General features: G+C 43.4%; 1 protein-coding gene across 1 annotated transcript in view; it reads left to right on the top strand.

Annotated features, from left to right (window-relative positions):
• PTPRT (protein tyrosine phosphatase, receptor type, T) overlaps positions 1-20,417 on the top strand; it is a 975,109-nt gene that overhangs the window by 764,775 nt on the left and 189,917 nt on the right. Inside the window, exon 15 of the mRNA XM_006881719.1 lies at positions 7,407-7,542. Within this exon, the coding sequence (XP_006881781.1) occupies positions 7,407-7,542 (136 nt within the window). The remainder of the gene's footprint in view (positions 1-7,406; positions 7,543-20,417) is intronic.

Here is a 20,417-nt window from a genome sequence, read left to right as displayed (position 1 = left end):
CGACTGATCAAAGTCTGACTCACGGGAAACCCGGGCCCGCGGTAAATGTGATCCAGCCACCATCCGCCTGAGCAGGTTCTTCCTCTCTGAAAAGCCCCCTTGGATTTCCAGTCACTAAGTCAGACCTAGATGCCCTGGTTGCACAGTGGTTAAGGCACTCAGCAATGAAGCAAAAGATTGGTGATTCATACTCACCAGGCACTTCGTGGAAAAACATGTGGCAAGCTGCTCCAGTAAAGATTTCTAACGCTGAGAACCCTATCTAGCAGTTCGACTCTGTAATATAAGAATGCTCCTTTGGAGTTAGAATCAACACGGCAAAAGTGTGTTTTCTGTTTATTGTTGCAAGTCAGACAGACAAACTCCTATGAACCCCAGACTGACCATACTTAGCAACAACTGTGGTCAGTCACAGGTGATTCATTGCGGGGATAAGGAGCTAAGCCCGTCCCCCGGAATCTCAAGCTCTTAAACTGACTAGTTCTATGACCTTGAACGTCTCTAAGGTACATGAAAGGGAAAAAGAAACCTCACACCTTCTCTTGTGGAGACCACGAGACCAACTAGCTTAATACACTAAGAGTCTTCAGCACCTAGCTTATATACAGTAACTGCTCAATAAATACACGGTAAATTTTGAAAATCATTAGTGAGTTCAGCCTCTGCTTAATGAGGAGCTCAGGATGTGAGACAGCAGTCATCACACCACTGGATAGCTGGGTTGTTGACCAGCCCAGGTGTGCTCCCCTGTGGTCCTGATCACAGGTTCCCGTTCTGCACCTCTGAGCATTTATAATGTGAGTGAGCCTCTGCACTCGCTCCTGCCCCGAAGCAGACATAGGCTTCTAGCCCATCCTCAGACCCCATCCATGTCTTCTTCCTCACAGGTATGGGAGCCACACATGTGGGTGCTGGTCAGGGCTTTGCTGCCAGAGCCATTTCTTCTAAATCTGTTATCACCTCTGAACACCATCACTTCCTTTTATGAACAGAGTCACAAATTCCCAGAGACTAGAGCAAATGCCACAGAAGGTGCTGGGGTGCAGTCTAGACCTTTCCTAACCCAGAACCCGTGCAAGGTACTGATCCTAAGTTTGACTGGACCAGGCAAGCCTGGCGCCCCCAGACAGACCCCCGGAGGAAAGCCTGTGATTTCAGTTCTGAGAGCTGTTGGCTGCACTTGACTCATTTGTCTGTACCACTGGACGCTGGCCTTTCAGTGGGCTACCTGTAGTCCCCTGGGTGTTCTTCCTTGGCCCTCAAGCAAATTCCATTCATGGGTGACAGTCACAGAAGGTATTTAATTTGTGAATATCTTGGAATTCTTTTGAAGATTTTTTTTAAATATTCATCTGAGATCTCCACTGTCCTTTGGGTATGGAACTCAAGTCCACCCTAGAGCGACATTTAGCACTGTTGATCATGCCATTAATCCCCTTTTTTAAATTTTTTTTTATTAATTTGTGTGTGTGTGTACCATCCAATCAGATCTGACTGGTACAGGAGGAGATTGCTTCTCCTTCTCCAGCAGAACATCTGGTGGATTCGAACCGCGTACCTCTTCTCTTGGCCTTAGGGCCCTGTACTCTGGTGGATGCTCTTCTTACTTGGCTGGCCTCTCCAGTTACTCAGTATCACGCGTGTCTCTGTTCTCCGCCTGCTTCTCCCTTCTCTCTTTTCTCTCCCTGGGTGACTTTCATTGCCCTTCCTGCTTCCAGCACCATCTATGTGCATATGATTCACCCACTGTCACCTCCAGCTCAGACCTCTTGTCAGATTCGCATTTTTAACAGTCTCCTGAGAAAGGGCCAGTCCGCAGAGGAAGACATCATGCTCAGTGAAGTAAAGTCAACGGGAAAAAAAGGAAGGTCCTGAATAAGAGGGATGGGTGCTGTGACTGAACAGTGGGCTCATGCAGAGAAGTTTCTGTGAGGATTAGGGTTCTGTTCTGTTCTGTTCTGTTCTACGTAGAATTGCTGTGAGTTAGATGCAACTCAGGGACATCTAAAAAGAATAACTTCTGACTATCTCCCAAGTTCAACTTTCCACAAAAAAAATAATCTTCCAAAGCCATTAATTTTTTTTTCCATTAAAAACAAACAAACAAAAAAAAAAACAGGGAAGGGGTAAAGGAAATGGGAAGGGTAAAGCAGGGACCTGGAAAGACAAGGTAATGATGGGCAAAGTCCAATGGTGATTAATTTTACAAAACCAAATGCATGAGAAAGATTGTATGACACAATATGAATAAACTAGTGTGAAATACAAGGTATAAGAATTTTGTAAGCAAATTAATATAAAATTTTAAACATTAAAAAACCCAACTTCATAAATAGTATTGAAACTATTTATAAATAGTATGAAACCAATGTGTATGAAAACCACTTGTAGTCTAATTGTTCAAAGTTCTCTTCCCCTTACTCTCCCTGTTAACAGATTTTTATTGATGTCTACTTTAAGTAATTACCTATTTTTCTATACCTAGCTATCTCTGCTGCCTTTCATCAATTGAGTCCAAGCAACTCCTCTCCCACCAAATCCCTGAGATAGCTTCCAGGCTCGTAGTCTTAATCTTCTTTGGCTTGACAACAAAGCTAGAAAGATCAAATAGCTAGAAGGTTTCAAATAATTCAACCATGTACTTGGTCGAGGACAACCACGTTAATGATTCCCTGTGTCCTCGGGTTAAAGAACAAAATCCCTCATTGAGGTTATCACGTCCCATCTGGTCTACCCCTGCTGCTTTCTCTGGGATCTTTCTCACCCTCATTTCACCACATTCCTTTCACTTCTTGAACGCACCGTGTTCCTCATCCCATCACACATCTCCCAGGCCTCATGCTCCCTTTGCCCAGTTGTCTCTTCTTCTTGCTTCAAGCTCACCCTAATGATCATTCAAAACCCATAAGACTTCCTGGATCTACCCTATTGTGTTTCTTTCCTTCTCTGCACTTTCAAAGTATCGTGCACCCCTACTGGTCAAATCCTTGGCAGGGTTGAACATTTATTTATTAATCTTAGTTTACCAACTGTGTCCTTCTAGTGCCACAGCCACCAACACACACACACACACACACACACACCACTTACATTTTAATTATAGGCTTCTTGAGGGCAGGGACTATGTCTGCAGATGCCTGGCCTGTAATTAGTGCTCAGTGATTACTTCAGGGAATGATGTGTGCATCTTTTTAGGCCAAGTTAATAACAGTGTTTCAGGGTAAAAAGAGGCTTCCTAGGTGCTCCTTCCAATGCCTGGGATAATATCTGCTAGCAGGCATTTGATAAAGTTTAGCTTCATCATTGAATGAAAGCACCAGAGCTGATGCTTCCTCTCCAAACCCAAATAAAAAGACTCAGCTACGAGGAGGAAGTGGTGATCGGGATGGCTCAGCTTCCTTCCTGTCTGCTTGGAATGTGATGAACCAGTCATACGCTGGGAATGGGAATGGGAGGCTATGCTGAAATCAGCTACAGCCCTCTGGAATGTCAGCCCATCACTGCAAAAGGGTTGGCTAACTATTTCCCCTGGGAAATGTGAGCTTACGATAAGTCAGAACCAACTTAATGGCAAGCTCAGTTTTGGTTTATAGGTAGCTTGGCAGAGTTGTTAGATGTAGTGAAGTTTTTTTTGCCTTTCAGCCATTCCTTGAGAGGAACTGCATGAAACCTCTCCTCCCTAGTCCTTCTAGGGGAAACCATGTGCCCAGCATAGTCTACAGCCCAGCACGTGGCAAATCTGAGAGTACTGGAACAAGTGAACGATTCAAACATTCTAGTTCCCTCACCTTTATGTTCCAGTCGTTTCTGGATAATCTTCAGTAGAAACTTATTTGCATGTGATATCAATGATATTGTTCAATAATTTCCACACTCTGTCAGGTTATCTTTTTTTAAATGGGAACAAATAATCTCTTGCAGTCAGTTGGCCAGGTGGTTGTCCTCCAGATCTTGGCACAACTTGGTGAGCACATCCAGGGCAACATCTCTTTGTTAAAATAGGTCAGTTGGTATGCCATCAATTCCTGGGGCCTTGTTTTTTACCAATTCTTCTAGAAAAGCTTGAACATCTTCCTTCATCACCACAGGTTCTTGCTCATACATTGTTTCATGAAATTCTTCTGTGTCTGCCAATTACTTTTGGTACAATACTCTGTATACCCTTTCCATCTTCTTTTAATGCTTCCTGGATCATATAACAGTACGCCCAAAGCATCCTTAAGTATTGCAACTCGAGGCTTGAATTTGTTCTTCAGTTCCTTTAGCTTAGGAAATTCTGAGTGAGTTTGGCCCCTTTGATTTTCTGACTCCAGCTCCTTACACATGAAGCCAGGCTGCTTCTTGGAGGCAAGGATTCTGAGGCTTTGTCTGACATACTTTGGACATGTTGCAAGGCTGGATCAGTCCTTGGAGAGGGACGTCATGGTTTGGGAGGGTGGAGCGACAGTGCAGAAGAGGAAGACCTTGATGAGATGGAGTGATTCTGTGACTGCGGGGGGGATGGGGGTAGCTGTATCAGAGACAATAAGCTTGCCACAGGATAGAGGAGGGTTTAGGGTTGTTGTACATAGGGTCGCTATGACTCGCAGGTGGCTCGATGGTATATAACAACAACAGCAACACTACCTTTGTGTTATTAATGAACCATCTGTTATAAAACAATTATAAGGAGGCAGATTTTGCTGGATCTTTTTGGAAATACAGAGACATATAGAGTCCGTGCTCTTGAAGACTTGCCGTTCTCACTATAGAGACTTGGTTAAGTCCACTCAACTTGGCTAAACGGCAATGAACTTGGTAAAAATAATCTAACAGATGAAATTCTCCTCACTATAAGCATACCTCATATATTACACTAAGAAGATCTTGCCGTTTTTTTAACAGATTAAAAATTTATGACAATTCTGTATCAAGCACATCCACTGCGCCATTTTCCCAGTGGCATGTGCCCTCTTCGTATCTCTCTGTCCCATTCCGGCAATCCTTGCAATCATTCAAACATTTTTTTGTAATGCCAAGTGCACACTGAATAGACTAAACAAAACTGAATAAACAAAACTTTGATATGCACTGGGAAACAGAAAATGTCATGTGACTCACTTTATTACGGTATTAATTTTACTGTATTACTATGGAACTAAACCAACAGCATCTCTGAGGTGTACCTCGATTAAAGCAAGAAAGAGACATTGACTGACGTGGCTCAGAGGGTTGGCTCAGATGTTCTAAGCATCTGGGAGTTTAGAGACTCATAATCATATCTTACGGGTATTAGCATCCCTTCAACTCGGGAATCAATTGAGTTTAGGGAGTACATGGCTGAAAGGAGAGAACTTAATTCAATGAGAACAAATGTGTGTGGGCAGAATCATCAACCCTTCGGCAAAACCCTGTACAACCACAAGCCTTTAGGGAGCACTATTACACGTCAGCCGTGGTTCTAACGTGGGGACACAGAGATCAACGAGGCCTCACCCTGGCCCTGAGCAGCTTGCAGGAGGCTGGAGGAGACAGTGTGCAAAGAAATAACCAATAATATGGGGATATTTGTGGCAGGAGGCATCGTGAGACATGTGCAGAGGGATAATCGGGAGCAAAACGCTTTCAGAGACCCCAGCAGGCAGTGAAGGAGTGTTGATGATGAAGGAGGCTGATGCTGATGTGGTAGAAAGACATTTCTACTGGGACGGATCAGGAAGAGGACGCTGTAGGTTTTAAGCTATCACACACGAACCTGGTGCCATTGGGATGGTGGAAACCAGCTGGTGGATGGTCACTTACAGTGTCTTCACCCTGCACCTCTTTCCAGCATGGCTCACTTGGGTCTGTGAGATGACAAGTTGCCTCTGTTCCCTGGTGCACACACGGAGAGGGGCTTTGGTTATTTATACTTGCAGTGTCATTAGCCATACTTGTTTTGGGGAATGATTGAGTAACTGTTGTTGTTATGTGCTGTCAAGTCACTTGCGACTCATAGCGACCCTATGTACAAAGCCCTAAACCCTGCTCTATCCTGTGCCAACCTTGTCTCTGATACACCTGCCCCTCTTACCCCATTCACTGAGTCAATCCATCTCATTGAGGGGATTCCTCTCTTGTCCTGTCCCTCCACCCCCTCAAGCATGATGTCCCTCTCCAAGGACCAGTTCCTTCTTGCAACATGCCCAAAGTATGTCAGATAAAGCTTCAGAATCTTTGCCTCCAAGGAGCAGCCTGGTTTCACCCTCTCCAGGATGAACCTGTTTATTCTCCTGGAGCTCCAGGGTATATTCAATACACTAGAAACCAAATAAATCCATTGCTGTTGAGTCAGTTCTGACTCACGGAAACCCCATGTGTTACAATAGAACTGGCGTCCATAGGATTATATTGACTGCGATCTTTATAGAAGCAGGTTGTCAGGCTTCTCTTCCAGCATCTCTGGGTTCAGACTCCCAAGGGTTGGTTAGGTGAACATTTGAGCACACATCATCTGACTCTCCCAGAGACATCATGAGTGAATTCTGGGGCTTACAAAGAGAATTAAAAGGTTTTGACCATTGAAACCTGAACTGGGAGTCAGAAGATGTGGGGAATTCTGGTCCTGCCCTTTATCAGCCAGATGATAAAATGGGAAAATAAAAACCTGCTTTTCAAGATGATGGGGCATAACCAAGCGAGATCCATGAAGTCACCCTACACACAACTGAGGTACACAGGTGCCCAAGAAGTCTCTCTTTCCTCTGCCTGGATTTGAGTCAGTGGGCTAGCACCTCCTAAAAACAAATGGCCCCACCCCACTCTGTGTTGGAATTTAAGATAATAAATTCCCAAAGAGGGTTTAAAATAACTAGATGTTTTCTGAACCTGAGGTGACTGCATTTAATTCACAGAATTTCTACTCTAGCATTTATTTCATGTAAGGCGCGCACACGCACACACCACCACCCCAAACCAAAACCAAAAACTAAATGCTCCCCAGCTTTCTTTTTTGAATCTTTAAAAGTCCAGTAGTTTTAAATTGTAATCCTTTCACAAAAAGCTGTTCTTCTCATCATTTACCTGAAAGAATGAAGTAGGGTAAGGACTCAGTCCTGAGAAGTATCCGAGGAGCAAAGCAGGAGGGGGGACCAGATACATCATTTGATCTCCTTGGGGATCACCCAACACAACCACCTTGGCCAACTCATTTAATTCCTTTGTGCCTCATCTACCTCAATTGCAGCAACGGACACAGTGGTCATCTCAGCCCCGCAGGGATTACTCCAAGAGGATTAAACTAGGATGACTCATATAATGCCCATAACACTATGCCTGGCACATAGTAAGTGCTCAGTTAATGGAAGCCAGGGCCCTGATGGGTATTGCTGAAGCAGGCGTGTGAGCTTTTCCAATATTTTCTTTGTCTTTCTGTTTTTTCATTCAAGGCGCCTCCACCCAGAACTCTAACACTGTGGAGCCAGAGAAGCAGGTGGACAACACCGTGAAGATGGCTGGGGTGATCGCCGGCCTCCTCATGTTCATCATCATCCTCCTGGGTGTGATGCTCACCATCAAAAGGAGGTGAGTCTCCGCTGCTGCCCTGCAGATTCTGCCGATCCCTCGGGACCCTCCATTGCCGTGAGGCCAGCTCGTTGTTCTGTTGAACACTGTCCAGCAAGGACCTTCTAATATGACTGTTATGGTCCTGAATACTCTGGCCAACTGCGGTTCTGTGGGTGTGAACTGCCAGGTGCGTGCTGCTGCTGGATGATGACCCTGAGATGGCCGTTTTCTTATGGGACCGGTGATCCCTGTGACTGGACCCCCCTTATGGACCACGCAATTCTGTGGATCATGAAATTTGACTTTGTGGATTTAATTGCTGTGTTGTGACTGGGCATACCATCGAGAATGTCCCACTTTGATGGAAACTCCTCTGGGTTCAGTGAGACAGATGCAGGGAAGTGATACATCTGTTTTTTTCTTTTTTTCCTTTTTCACCTCCATTCACCCCTGATTTCCCATTCCATGACAAAGCCAGCAGAATCCTAAGCTGCCCTCTGCTGGCTGGTGTGGAAGTCCTCAGGGAAAGCTCCTTCCTCTTCGTGTCCCGCACACCCTTCCCAGATGGGTGGCTGCGGCTCATCGGTTCCCAGCAGAACGCTTCCCTGGGCAGCTGTGACCAACTAACACAGTTTTCTCATACTGTTTGTTTCCTCCAGACTGTGTTGCCCAAGAAAGCAAGAGTGCAGATTTCTCCCTTATCCCCAAGATTCCCTCATCTGGTGGATCTGTATAGCAGACGTTCACACAGCTTGCAGAAAACAAAATGACAGAGAGGGAGAGGAAATAATAGCATATCAGCTGTCACTGGCCCCAAAGTGTGTTGGTTATACCTCTAAATAACAAATCCTACTGGTCACCCCTCCTTAACACCTGGACCGCCACCATGTTACTCTGCTGACAGTCCACTTTCTACCAGGCTAGAGTCACTTTTCTCAGTCTTCTCAATGTCAATGTCAAGGCCCCAAACTTGGGCACTCCCTCGCTTTGCCAAAGCAAACAAATCTTTCATCCACATTATAATAATACATCTTGCCATGCACTCTGCCTTTCATGAAAAGAGCATTTTCCATTTTTTAAATGAATTACTTAACACTTTAACCTGAGGTGTCTGAAATTGGTTACTCAACAGCGCCTTGAGCAGAGGTGAAAAGTGCCACTGAAAATTGTTTCCCACGAGAACAAAGAGAATGAATGACCAAATGAGAAAACGTGGCCTCCACGTTAACTACAGGGAAAAGAATGCAGAGGGTTAAAATGAACAAAGCACATCAGCATGCCCGTTTCCAGTCTTCTGTGCAGCAGAGATATGGGGCTTCACATTATACATACATACACACAACATACACATACATACATGCCTTCTCTTAGCCACCGAGGCCCCGAGATGTGCCGTAGTCTGTCACAGGTCTTTTGTGAATTGACTAGTCCTCCCTCTGACCAGGGTATCTTATTATTGGGCAATTACCCCCCCCCATTCTTTTTTTTTTCTTCCTTTCTCTAATAGGATCACTCTTTCCCTTAGGCTCCCAGAAAAAAAAATCTCTTAAAAGAGAATATTCATTCTCATCTCTCTGCTAATTTTCAAGTTGGAGAGTGCAGAAGGGGAAGAAGCATTGTTGTCTAGAACCCCTAAAAGACTAAGGACAGCACTGAATTGTTACATAATCATCCTTCATAAGACATGGTCAAGTGTACACCTCAGTGACTAATTATTCCCCGCGGGTAGAACAGGGACTAAGTATTCTCCATGGGCTAGAACAGGAGTTTTGATTTCTCTGGCACAGTAAACGCATTGCACATGTAAGATCACTGACATGCTTCTTAGAGTCACAGGAGCATTAGAGGCATAGGTAAGCTTGGGATTGTCTACATGGTGAAAGGAACCAATTTAATAGGACTGAATACCCCTTTGATAGACCTGAAATTTTCTCATTCTTCACCAGTGATTTGTAAGTCAGATATGTTCTTCCAATTTTGCTCTTTCTAAAGCCTGGCTTAGCCCACGTCACCACCATCCTCTGTGAGCTTGTGAAGAAATTTCACTTCCTTCTCAACAGCTATTTCTGAAACGTGTGACTTGTAGGGAGGGAGGAAAGGGCTTTCTGTCTCCAGGGTGGGAGCAAGTATAAAGTGAATCCTTTGTGTGGCTCCAACCTCCTCTTCTTCATATCTTTATCATCTCTCACCGCTCTCAAAACCATCAGATCCAACCAATGTGCATTTTCACTCTTTCTTCCAAAGAGGGAAAACTCATTGTAGAACTTGGGGAGTCAGGGAAGGGAGAGGTTGTTCATCAGTGATTATAAAGTGTATGTTTTAGAGAAAATGAGACCTTCTGTTGACTCAGTTGTTTGAAAATAATTTGCAGATGAATATGGTGAGAGGCGACGGGGAAGAAAGAAGTCAACATAGGCCTACACTCTTTCCATCAGCCTGGAATATACTGTGGTTTCTATGTTGTTGTTGCTGTTACTGTTAGGTGCTGTTGACTCAAGTACGACTCACAGTGAGTCTATGAACACCACACTGGAACGACGCATAACAATCCTATCAACAACAGATCTGAACCCTGTTCTATCCTGTACCATCCTCACAATTTCTCACACATTCAAGCCCATTGCTACAGTCAATCTGCCTGGTTTAGTGTCTTCCTTTCCTTTGCTGTCTGTCCTTCCACCTTTCCAAATATAATATTCCTCTCCAAGGAATAGTCTCTGCTAGCAACATGCCCAAAGTATGTGAGATGAATGAAGCTTTATCATATTTGACTTCAAGGAGCATTCTGGCACTATTTTCTCCAAAACATATCTGTCTTTTCTTTCTGCAGTCCAATGGGATATTCAGTACTCTTCACTAACACCACAGTTCAAAGGCATCCATTCTTCTGTCATCTTTAATCATTTTCTAGCTTTCAGATGCAGAGCAAGTAACCGAAAAGACTAGGGCCCAAATCAGGAGCACCTTAGTCCTCAAATTGACATTATTGCTCCTCAGTAATTTGGAGTGGTCCCTGACTGTAGACTTTCCCAGTGCAGTATGTCTACTGATCTCCTGATTGTTGGTACCAAGTGTACTGACTGTGGACCCAAGTAAGAGGAAGTCATTGACAGGACATCTATAAATATCTCCAAGGTATGGTGAAGGCCTTGGCGAGATCATTCTCGTCCTGTGATATTAGCTGTTGTTGTTAGGTGTCATCAAGTCATCTAAGGTGTCAAGTCATCTAAGACTCATAGCGACCCTATGAACAAAAGATCTGAACCTTATTCTATCCTGTGACATCATCACACTTCTGACACAAAAGAGCCCACTGCAGCAGTCACTGTTTCAGTCCGCCTGACCATTCATACATAAATATAGAGGACACTTCTTTGCTTGGGTCTGTCCATTGTTCCTAACTTAATGCTGACCAGAGTCCTGTCCACAGTTACCTAAAAAGAAGTGGCAGTACAAAAAAGAAACCTCCCAAAGTTATGTAAATAATCACAGCTCCAGGTCCTAGTAAGAAAAGCTCTTGTATGTTATAGTAAGCCCTACAGTTGCAGAGTTAACAACTCATCAGAGCTTGCTTGGACCCCTAGCCAGCTTCTTCCACCGGTTTAACCCTGACTAGCTCTCCTTGACCTCCAGGGCATGGATGTGGTAACTCCCTGTTTTCTCTGATGCTGATGGATTTAACTGGCTCAATGTCTTCTCTAAAGCTACATTTACAATTATTCCTCGCACACATAACATGTCTCTAGTACAAAAATAAATGACCTTACCTTCTCACCATCTTTGGCCTTTGAGCTTTCTCTTATTTCCCCAGAGACAGTCCTACCCACCCCACTCCCACCCCCTTACGTTTTTTTTTCCCTTTTGTGATGCATAACCAGAAAGCAGGCAGAAAACAGAATAGAGATGCAGAGGACAAAGGGACGGGGCTTAATTAAAAGAAGCAAAATCAATTTATATTCAGAAAATGGGGAAGAGGAGGGAAGGGGGGGAATCAGCAAGGCCTGAGGGAGTTTGTTGTTGTTGTTATTGTTATTTGATTTTGTTTTGTAATTGGAGGATCTTGAACAAGGAAAGTCTACAAAAGGATGCAGAGATGTTGGAGGTAATTCAAATGAGACTCTCATTGTTTATGAAAGATGCAAATTGCTGCTTAGAATTGTATTTGTACTACTCTCAGCTGTTTGGACTGGGCTTCTTTGAATGTAGGACCAGATCATATAGAACCATAGACACACGGAGGTATATGGGATGACAATAAGAAGAAAGCATAAAGCCTTGTAATGAGGGAATTAATAGCTAATATTATTTTAGCCCAAATATCTGTCTTTTTTCCTCTCATTTTTTTAAAATTTATTATTAATTTCAATGAAAATGTACAGAGACTTTGAGTTTCCATTCACTCATTGTTGTACTTTTCTCCCCTCCCAACACTCCTCCCCCTTAGTACACTACCCTCTTGGAAAAGTAAAAGAAAAATTCTTTCATTGTTTTATAAACCCTCCCCCAGGTCCCCTCCACTATGCAGCCTTTGCTCTGCCAAATATCTGTCTTGCCCCTACCATTTTATATCAGCTCTATCTTGTTCTCCTGGATCCATCAAGACCTCAGAATGTTTTACCATGGATTTCTCCATTCTATTACATAGTAAAACCTCTACCTCCTCTCAGAGAGCTCTGGCTGTTAATCTAAAGCTGACGCCTGTTGGGTGGTTCGAATGCACCAGTGACTCTGCCAAACAAAGACGGGCAATCCCCTCTCAGAGAATCCACAGCCTCCCGAACACCCACTGGACGGGCAGCTGTGACAGAGATACTTCCTTCATGAACCACTTTGGGTCTTGAGAATCCCATCAGTGACTTGGAGATAACTCCCATCCTGGCTATCTCCTCCCCTCCCCTCTTGCCATTAAAATGATCAGACATTCTCTCCCCAAAAAGAATGGAGACTCACAGGTCACCTGACAGCCCCATATATTACTTTGGTGTAATATTTGAGATTAATGCCTTACCCACTGGATCTTGATATCTGGAGGTGTTAATTACCATACATAAGAAGATGAACATTTTGTAGGGGGGTTGGGTCATATATTAATGCATGCACATGTTCAATAGGATCCAATTTTGATGCTTGGCATCAAATCCGTGGAGTCTAAATAACGCCACTCTAACAGTTAAAGTTTACTCATGGACTAGTGCATTAAAAAAAAAAAAAAATAAAAAATCAGCCAAGGCAGATTAAGGAGGGTCCTTTACTAGATCTATTCCCAAAGACCTATCTGTGTCTTACATTAAATTCTCCATCCCCTTTCACTTTTCAAGTGAGATCTAATCAACTGTGGAGGACATCTTTCCAAAGCCAGCCACTACACATTTCTTGCCACCCCCACCCTCTCCTTTCTCCCCTGTCTGGCCCAGCCTGAACTTCTCGTCAACCCATGCCTTGCCTGCCCAAGCAACAACTTTCCTAAGGAAGCATTTGGAGTGTCTTAAGTTTGATGTATGGGAGTCTATTCTAAAATATATGTGCATCTCTACGGGTCCTTTGGGTTCTGTGATTTGCAGTAGGTCTGTACCCTCGTTATTAACAGTATATCCTGGGAGGTTTATGTTCCTGTCTCTGTTCAGCCAAGAGACGTTATTTAGGGTGTAAAGACACGAGCGGATGTCTGCCTCCTATTTATACTGCTCTGTGGGTGAGGAGTGAGAGACAGTAGCCAATGGGGCTACAAGAACCACAGCCAACTTCTAGGACCCAGACTCAGTCCTTCAGCGTCTCTCAGTGTCCTTCTCATTCTTATTCTTTCAGTCCTGAAAGGCACTGAGAACACAGAAATAAATCAGACATGAGTACAGCCCTCCAGGAGCTCCTCGTTCAGTGGGTACAGATAGCTAATAGTTGTGGATTGTTGTTGTGTACTTTTGAGTTGGAACTGACCCACAGCTGATCCTTCATTGAGTTTTGAGAGGCAGTAAACTGCACAGGAGGAAACTTCCCATCGTTCTCTCACAAACAGCTGGTGGATTTGAACTAAGTGCCTTTGTCACTGCGGTGCAGCTTCTTACCACTAGGCCACCAGAGTGGCATCAGAAAAACTGAGTCTCAGCTTCTGTAGTCCTTTTTACTTGCTGTTTACCTTGGGGAAGCAACTGCAGCAATCCCACCTTGGCTTGTTCATCTGTGGGATTCAGCCAAGCACATGGGATCATAACAAAGACTAAGGAGATAATGGCTGCAGTGGGTCTTGTACCTGGAATTATAATGCTCTCTGTCAGTAAAGACTGTCATCACACACGTGACTATAATCTGCACCAAGACAATTTCAAACCTGTAATGAATGAATTGAAGGCAATGCCATGATTGATATACTAATACAACTATTTTCTTTATTTACACTTAAATGGATGCTGCATACTAATTTTAATCTTCATAATAATCATAGTAGGGCTGTGATGCTAAACACTGTGACACTGATGTGTCAAATGCGATAATGGTTACCCATGGTGGACAGTGTTTGGTGGAGCTCCGCGATTAAAACAAGCTTGGAAGCAGGAGTGGCATCCACTTCCGAAATAGCTTGCCTCCAGAAACCCTAAGAACCTGAAGAAATGATCAAAGTTATTATACAAGTGTTCAGGTCTTTCGCTCCCCGGGTCACTATGAGTCACCTAGGACTCGATGGCATGTAACAAAAAGAAGAAGAAGAAGAAGAACAACAGGTTAAGACTAAGGTATTCCTGATTTTGAGATGAAGAAACAGGTTCCAATAGCTTACACGACCTAGTCAAGGCACTGGAGAAAGTTGAGACTTTCCAAACTTTCCCAGGGTAAGTGACGCCACCCTGTTAGACCACGGGAACTGGCGTAAACTGTGAAACACATGGACTACAATACAGGTGACCTGAGTTCAGATACATCGCCTTGGATCATCTGTCTGTGAACTTCTACCTTGAAAAGTCCTCAAATACTTCACCGTCAAAGACAAACTTTGGCCTCCAACTCCTAGGTCACCATCACAGTGACAGGCCCCACTCTACCAGCCACACATGAGTTCCTGTCACCCTGGATTCTTCTGATCCTACATCTTTATGTCCTTTTAATCCTACCACCTCTTCTCTTTTCTCACCTGGTGTAGCCTATACAGCTCCATTGTATGAATCTCCTGATTGACTTCTCTTTCCTGACTGTTTCCTCCAAACCATGTTCTATGCTTCAAACATGAGATGAAGACACCAAGCCAAGGTCCTTTAATGACTTCTCTTTTCCTAAACAAGGGCCTACGGGGAAGGAGTGAGGGATGGAGCTCATGTCGAATGACACAGAAAGCTCTGGCAAGTCCTCCTATCTCCATGCTTACAGTGTTCTGGACAGGTTCCTCACATCTTATCCTCCACGTCTACATCTCTGCTTGTGAAATTTCTTCTTCATTCAATATCTGTGTTTTGTCTAGCCCCATGTGACTATACTGGGCCCATTTTCTTTTTTTTAATGATTAAAAATAATACATTTTCCTTTTATATTGGTCTACTTACAAAGTTCATATACATTGTGTTTCACACTATCCTTCATTCATGTTGTGTTTCATACAATCATTTCCATTCATTATATTTTATAGAGTTAACCAGCATTGAACAGTGCCCACCATTGCCCTGTCTTTTCAGGTCCCTGTACAGGGCCCATTTTAAAGGTTTAATTAAAAAAAATACCTCCTTCAGTAAACCCTTTCTGACCTCCAGTCTAGGCACAATTTTTTCACTTTCTGGATCCACTCTCTGATGATAACGTGCTATGTTTGCCAATATACTTGTCATTGGTATTTACATCTTTTACATATGGCCATCAGCTGTCCTGATGCATCTGATCTCAAATATGCTTTACAGTCACGGAGAATCCCCCCACCCTCCTCTAAAAAGAAACAAAAACCCCACCAAATCATGATGAATGGAAGTGCCCAGTCAAATGGGAACAAATGGGCCCAGGATCTATTTGTTTCTCCCAGGCAAGAAAGCTTAATTAGAACACAGACCCAGGAATCAACATAAAACATCAGCAACAAATGAGACTAAGTCTCATTGTTGGGGCGGTAAGCTTAGAAATATGTGAAAAATGTGACCTCATCTCAGATGCCAGGGAATGGATCATCTATCCAGGGGGAAAACAAAGTTAGGCAGTAAGAGTTACTACTGGGCAAGTCAAAAGAGACACTGTATGTTATTAAATTATAGCTTCAGATCAGAAAACAGGAGCACAAAGAGTTTAAGTAAATTTCCCCAAATCACATAGCTAATAAATGGCAGAGCTAGCTCTCATACTTGAATAACTTAATAATGGAGCCCACACTCTTAAACACCATCCAATCTAGATAAAGTACAAAACAGGGCTTGCAGGTGGTAAACTGCATAACACAATGTAGAGCAGTTCATTGAGCTGGGAAAGCAGTCAAAACTTAATGTGCCATCTAGTTTTTGTCTGTCTTATTCAGTATTGCGCCTTGACCCCAAACCCTGAAAAAATGAATCTTCCTCCTCTGTGCCCTCATTTGGGCAGCCACACATACTAGAAGACTGGAAGTCTTTCTTAATATGTTCACATTTAATTACTTACTGATATTATGTCTTTATCACATTTCCTATTCATTGCTTCATCTCTACGCCCATGACCACTTCAAGATATTCCCTGCATATCTCTTGCCTTCATCCTTGTAGGAGTTTCCATGACGTTAGCCCCATCCCTCCCCCTTTGTCTTTACGCTTCTGCCAAAATCATTCATCTAATTATCTGGCTATTTGGGTTCTCTTCATGACCTGAAGAGCTAGGAACACGTAACTCGAGATCTTTGGGAACAAAGTATTGCCGGCTTCTTGACAATATTACCCTCTTAATTCCCTCATCTACTGCATAAATACACCATTCCCCAGGCTGGTAGTGTTGCTGTCCGTTCACCGGTAACAAACAGCAACACCCTGATTAGAGTAAGCTCAATGGAGACACACCATTCCAGGAGCCATTCAGAGAGTCAATCCAGCTCAACTTTATTGGGGGCTGCAGTACACTTATATATGAGCAAGTAAACAGGAAGGCAGGATAGGGTGGGCTTGCAGACGTGGGGCATGTGGAGTAGATAGGAGAACCTCAGCTTCATGTGGACCACCCCCAGCTCAATAGATGTGGCAGCCATCTTCCCAGGTGGCGAGCTTTCTCAAGCCTGTATGGCCAAACACAGGAGAGCTTTCTCTATCCAGTATTAGAGGCCATTGAGAGGCTTGCACCTATCTGGAGCTAGGCGATCTATCCTGGCCAGAGGCCCTCCTTTTCTCCCCAACATTCCCCAACAGGTATTAGCCTTCTCCTTAATTCATTAAAGATTGTGGACTATTATTTGTTCTTGTTCCCCAATTCTATTCATAGATACAATCTCATTGGCCCCCTATGCAGCTTTATCACAGTACTTATCACAGGAGCAGACAATAGAACATTGTGACTAGTAACAGGTTCTCTAAATCAGACCACTCGACTCTAACACCTGCCATGCCACATACCAACTACATGAACTTGGGCACATTATTTACCCTATCTGTCTCATCTGTAAAACAGGCATAATAGTTATTTAGAAGACTGCTACAAAGATTACATAAAATAACTTTTTAAATAGTGCCGTACTACCATAGTTTAAATAAGTAATAGTTGTTATTATTAACATCATCATCTTTCTATCATTTTCTTTTCTGACTCTCCCATCAGACATGCATGAAGGATCAAGATCTCATTTGTCTTTTTGTATCCAGTACTGGGAAGAGTCAGCTATAGAGTCAGCTTTCCAGAAGTCTTTCCTGAATTAATGATAGGAAGATTAATGAGTAGATCAGAGATAAATTATTGGGTGGGTGGAGGGATGGAGGGATGAATGGACGGATATGGGGGTGGGTTTATGGGCTAGATGGATGGATGGATTGATAGATTACCGAGTGGATGAACAGGCAGATGAATGGATGCGTGGGTGCATTTGTGGATTGTTGAGTAAATGAATAGGGGGTGCGTGGCTTTATAAGCTGATCTAGATGGATGGGTGGATGGTCAAATGGATAGCTGGATATACAACTGAGTTCTGTTTAAACGGTGTGGAACAAAGAGAAACTGTGCCTGAAGTCAGTCTTGTCAGCACGCTGAAAAGAAGGTCCCATACTATGTGATTTATTAAGTTTGGGGTGGTTGTTTTTTTCTAAGCACAGCTGTCTTCCTGCTCAGGGTTTTTGATCCTAGGCAATCTGTTACTTGCAATATCACTATACCCTTGTAAATTTAGACCTTCAGTAAATCTTCTTTCAGGCTTAGAGGAAGCCCACATATATACTTTGTGTTTTGGTCACAAAGTAAAGAACTTCTCCCTAAAAGACTCTGCGATTCAACTGCTAAAAATTAGCCAGTTAATATAAGCTGATCAGTCGGCATTCTGTGATTATTGCTTCCTTCAAGCTGAGTCATCGATGTCACTGGCATTTGGTGATATCCATGAGAAGTCAGGAAAAAAGCCACTCGGAAGAGGTGGTCTTTGGTTTGAAGGTGACGAAGGAAGTATATTATCATGAGGAGGGAGCCCAGAAAAAAAAACCACAAACAAACACAAAACCTTGAACAACGAGAAGAGAAGAATTCCAAAATTTTGGAAAGTTTAATGCAGACTAGGCCCATGAGGAGGCGGCCTCTGTTGATAGTATGGAAGCCACTGGGTCTAGATGGAGTCACTGCAGATAATCAAACCCTTTCATCTGGGGAGGAGTCACTCCTTAGACCTACAAATTCTTGAGGGGGGGAGTGAGGGAGTGAGTGAGGGAGGGGAAGAGAAGGGGAGAGAAGAGAAAGGGGGAGGGGGAGAGAGAGAGAGGGATGGAGGGAAGGGGTGAGAGAGATGAGAGAGAGGCAGAGTAAGAATACTACTTCCTTTACTGGGCTGTGGTGAAAATTAATGACAAAAAGAGTTTGGAATATCAGTAACTGACTCATTATATTTATCAAGGCACATCTCTTTTCTCCCTTCCTTGAGGGAAACACTGGTTAGTGGCCCGGAGCATGCAGCATTTGTTTGTGCTCACATTATTCAGTCGGAATCTCTGTAATCTTATGAAAACTACTTCTCTTCCTTGGTGCGAGTTTCCTTATCTGTAAAATGGGGATGATGGGAATATTTATGAAGACAGCTGAGTTGATAGATGTTAAGAACTGAGAGCAATAACTAGCATATATTAAGTAGGACACAAAGGGCTTCTGTTATTTCAGTGTCTTATATTTCACAAGAGGTAAACTCTTTGTTCCCGTCTATCCAGAGGGAGATACATCTGTGGACAAGACAGATGTGTAAACAGTTCCTTATTAATCCTAAGTGTTTAGATTAACATAATGTAATATTAACCTTGTTGTTGTTCTACTCTGTCAAGTTGAAAGCCACTCATAGCTAACTCTCCAGCAGGTTTTCAGAGGCAAGAAATTGCCCAGAAGGAGACTCTTCATCTGTCTCCTCAACACCCAGGGGATTTGAACATAGGCCTTTGGGTTGACAGGGCAGCTCCTTACAACCAGGCCACTAGAACTCCCTAACATTAATGTAGGTTAGCATCATTTATATGACATTTACATATTATGAAAACCCACAGTAACTCTAGGGTATAGGTTATTATTGTCCCCATCCCCATCCCAGAGATGGAGAAATTGAGACTCAGAGATGTTTAATGACTTGCTAAAGCCCATCCAGTCGGTAAGTGGTGATGCCAGGATTCTGTTTACAAAGCTGTGTGGCTGGCAGTCATCTGTGTGACCCACCTGGGCGCATGAACAAGGAAACCGAAGTCCAGGGAGATGGAACATCTGACTGAGTGAGTCACAGTGAGCCAGTGGGAGAGCTGAGATCAGAACCCTGACATTTGGTTCTCAGCCCAGTGTTCCTGACAATCTAGTGAACATAGCAGAAGTCTCCATCAAATGGATTCTGAGCCTCTGGCTTCTGAGAAATCACATTTGCAGGCCCTAGGCAACAGGTCTAATAGTGAGAAGGGGAACAGTTTCCATTCAATTCCAACCATGGTGGCTGGTGAAGGGAGCTGGATGTCTTGTGCTGTGGGTTTTTCCAGTGTCCATCCATCATTCCCAAATTTTCCCATCTTCCTTCCTAATCCAGAACCATAGTTCATTCAGTCCAGGATATTTAGTATTTGTCTGAGCGGCCAGATCTTGGTATCATGACTCAGTTTTCCAAGATCGGCTTTCCATGAGGATGTGCCTCTCAGAATCACTTTCCTTTCAGAAGCTATGAGATTGGTTTCTCCTGGTAAGAGAGGAGAATCTGAGAAATGGCCCTGCTTTGGCATCTTTGACTATTTTCTGTATGAAAGTGGGAGATATGGGGCTTTGGGGATACAGTCCCACCTCTGTGGATATAAAAGCTGTCTCTTCTGTGCCAAGCAAACAGGATAATGGTTGCAATTAACCAAATAACTCAAGGGGGAAGGAAGCTATTCTTGTCTACTCCAGTGGATATTTGGGGACCTGAATTATTCAGCAAATTTTCTCACTCCACAAATATATTACTTACTGTCAGTGTAGCTCAGTCTGAGATAAAAAGAAAAGTATTCCTATCTATTTCCCTACAAAGTAGGAAAAGATGTAACAAAGAGAATATTATGGACTCATCTGAGGCGTTTTGACTTAGAAGCTAAGAGCCTTGAGAGATGAGTGAAGACAGTGGTTTTGAATCTTCTTTTGAACAATGTCCTTCTTTTCCATGTGAAATCTTGAAAGTCCTGAAATGGCAATGTACAAAGTCGATTTAAAAAATAGAGACGTCCTGCCCATGGCACATGGGGTGGGACCGTCAGCGTCATACACCTGCTCTCCCCCTTTCTTTG

This window comes from Elephantulus edwardii, unplaced genomic scaffold, assembly GCF_000299155.1.
Source record: "Elephantulus edwardii isolate Elephantulus edwardi_28Jun2011 unplaced genomic scaffold, EleEdw1.0 scaffold00015, whole genome shotgun sequence".
Lineage (NCBI taxonomy): Eukaryota > Metazoa > Chordata > Mammalia > Macroscelidea > Macroscelididae > Elephantulus > Elephantulus edwardii.
The sequence above is the reverse complement of the archived record's forward strand: the minus strand, read 5'-3'. Positions and strand labels throughout refer to the sequence as shown.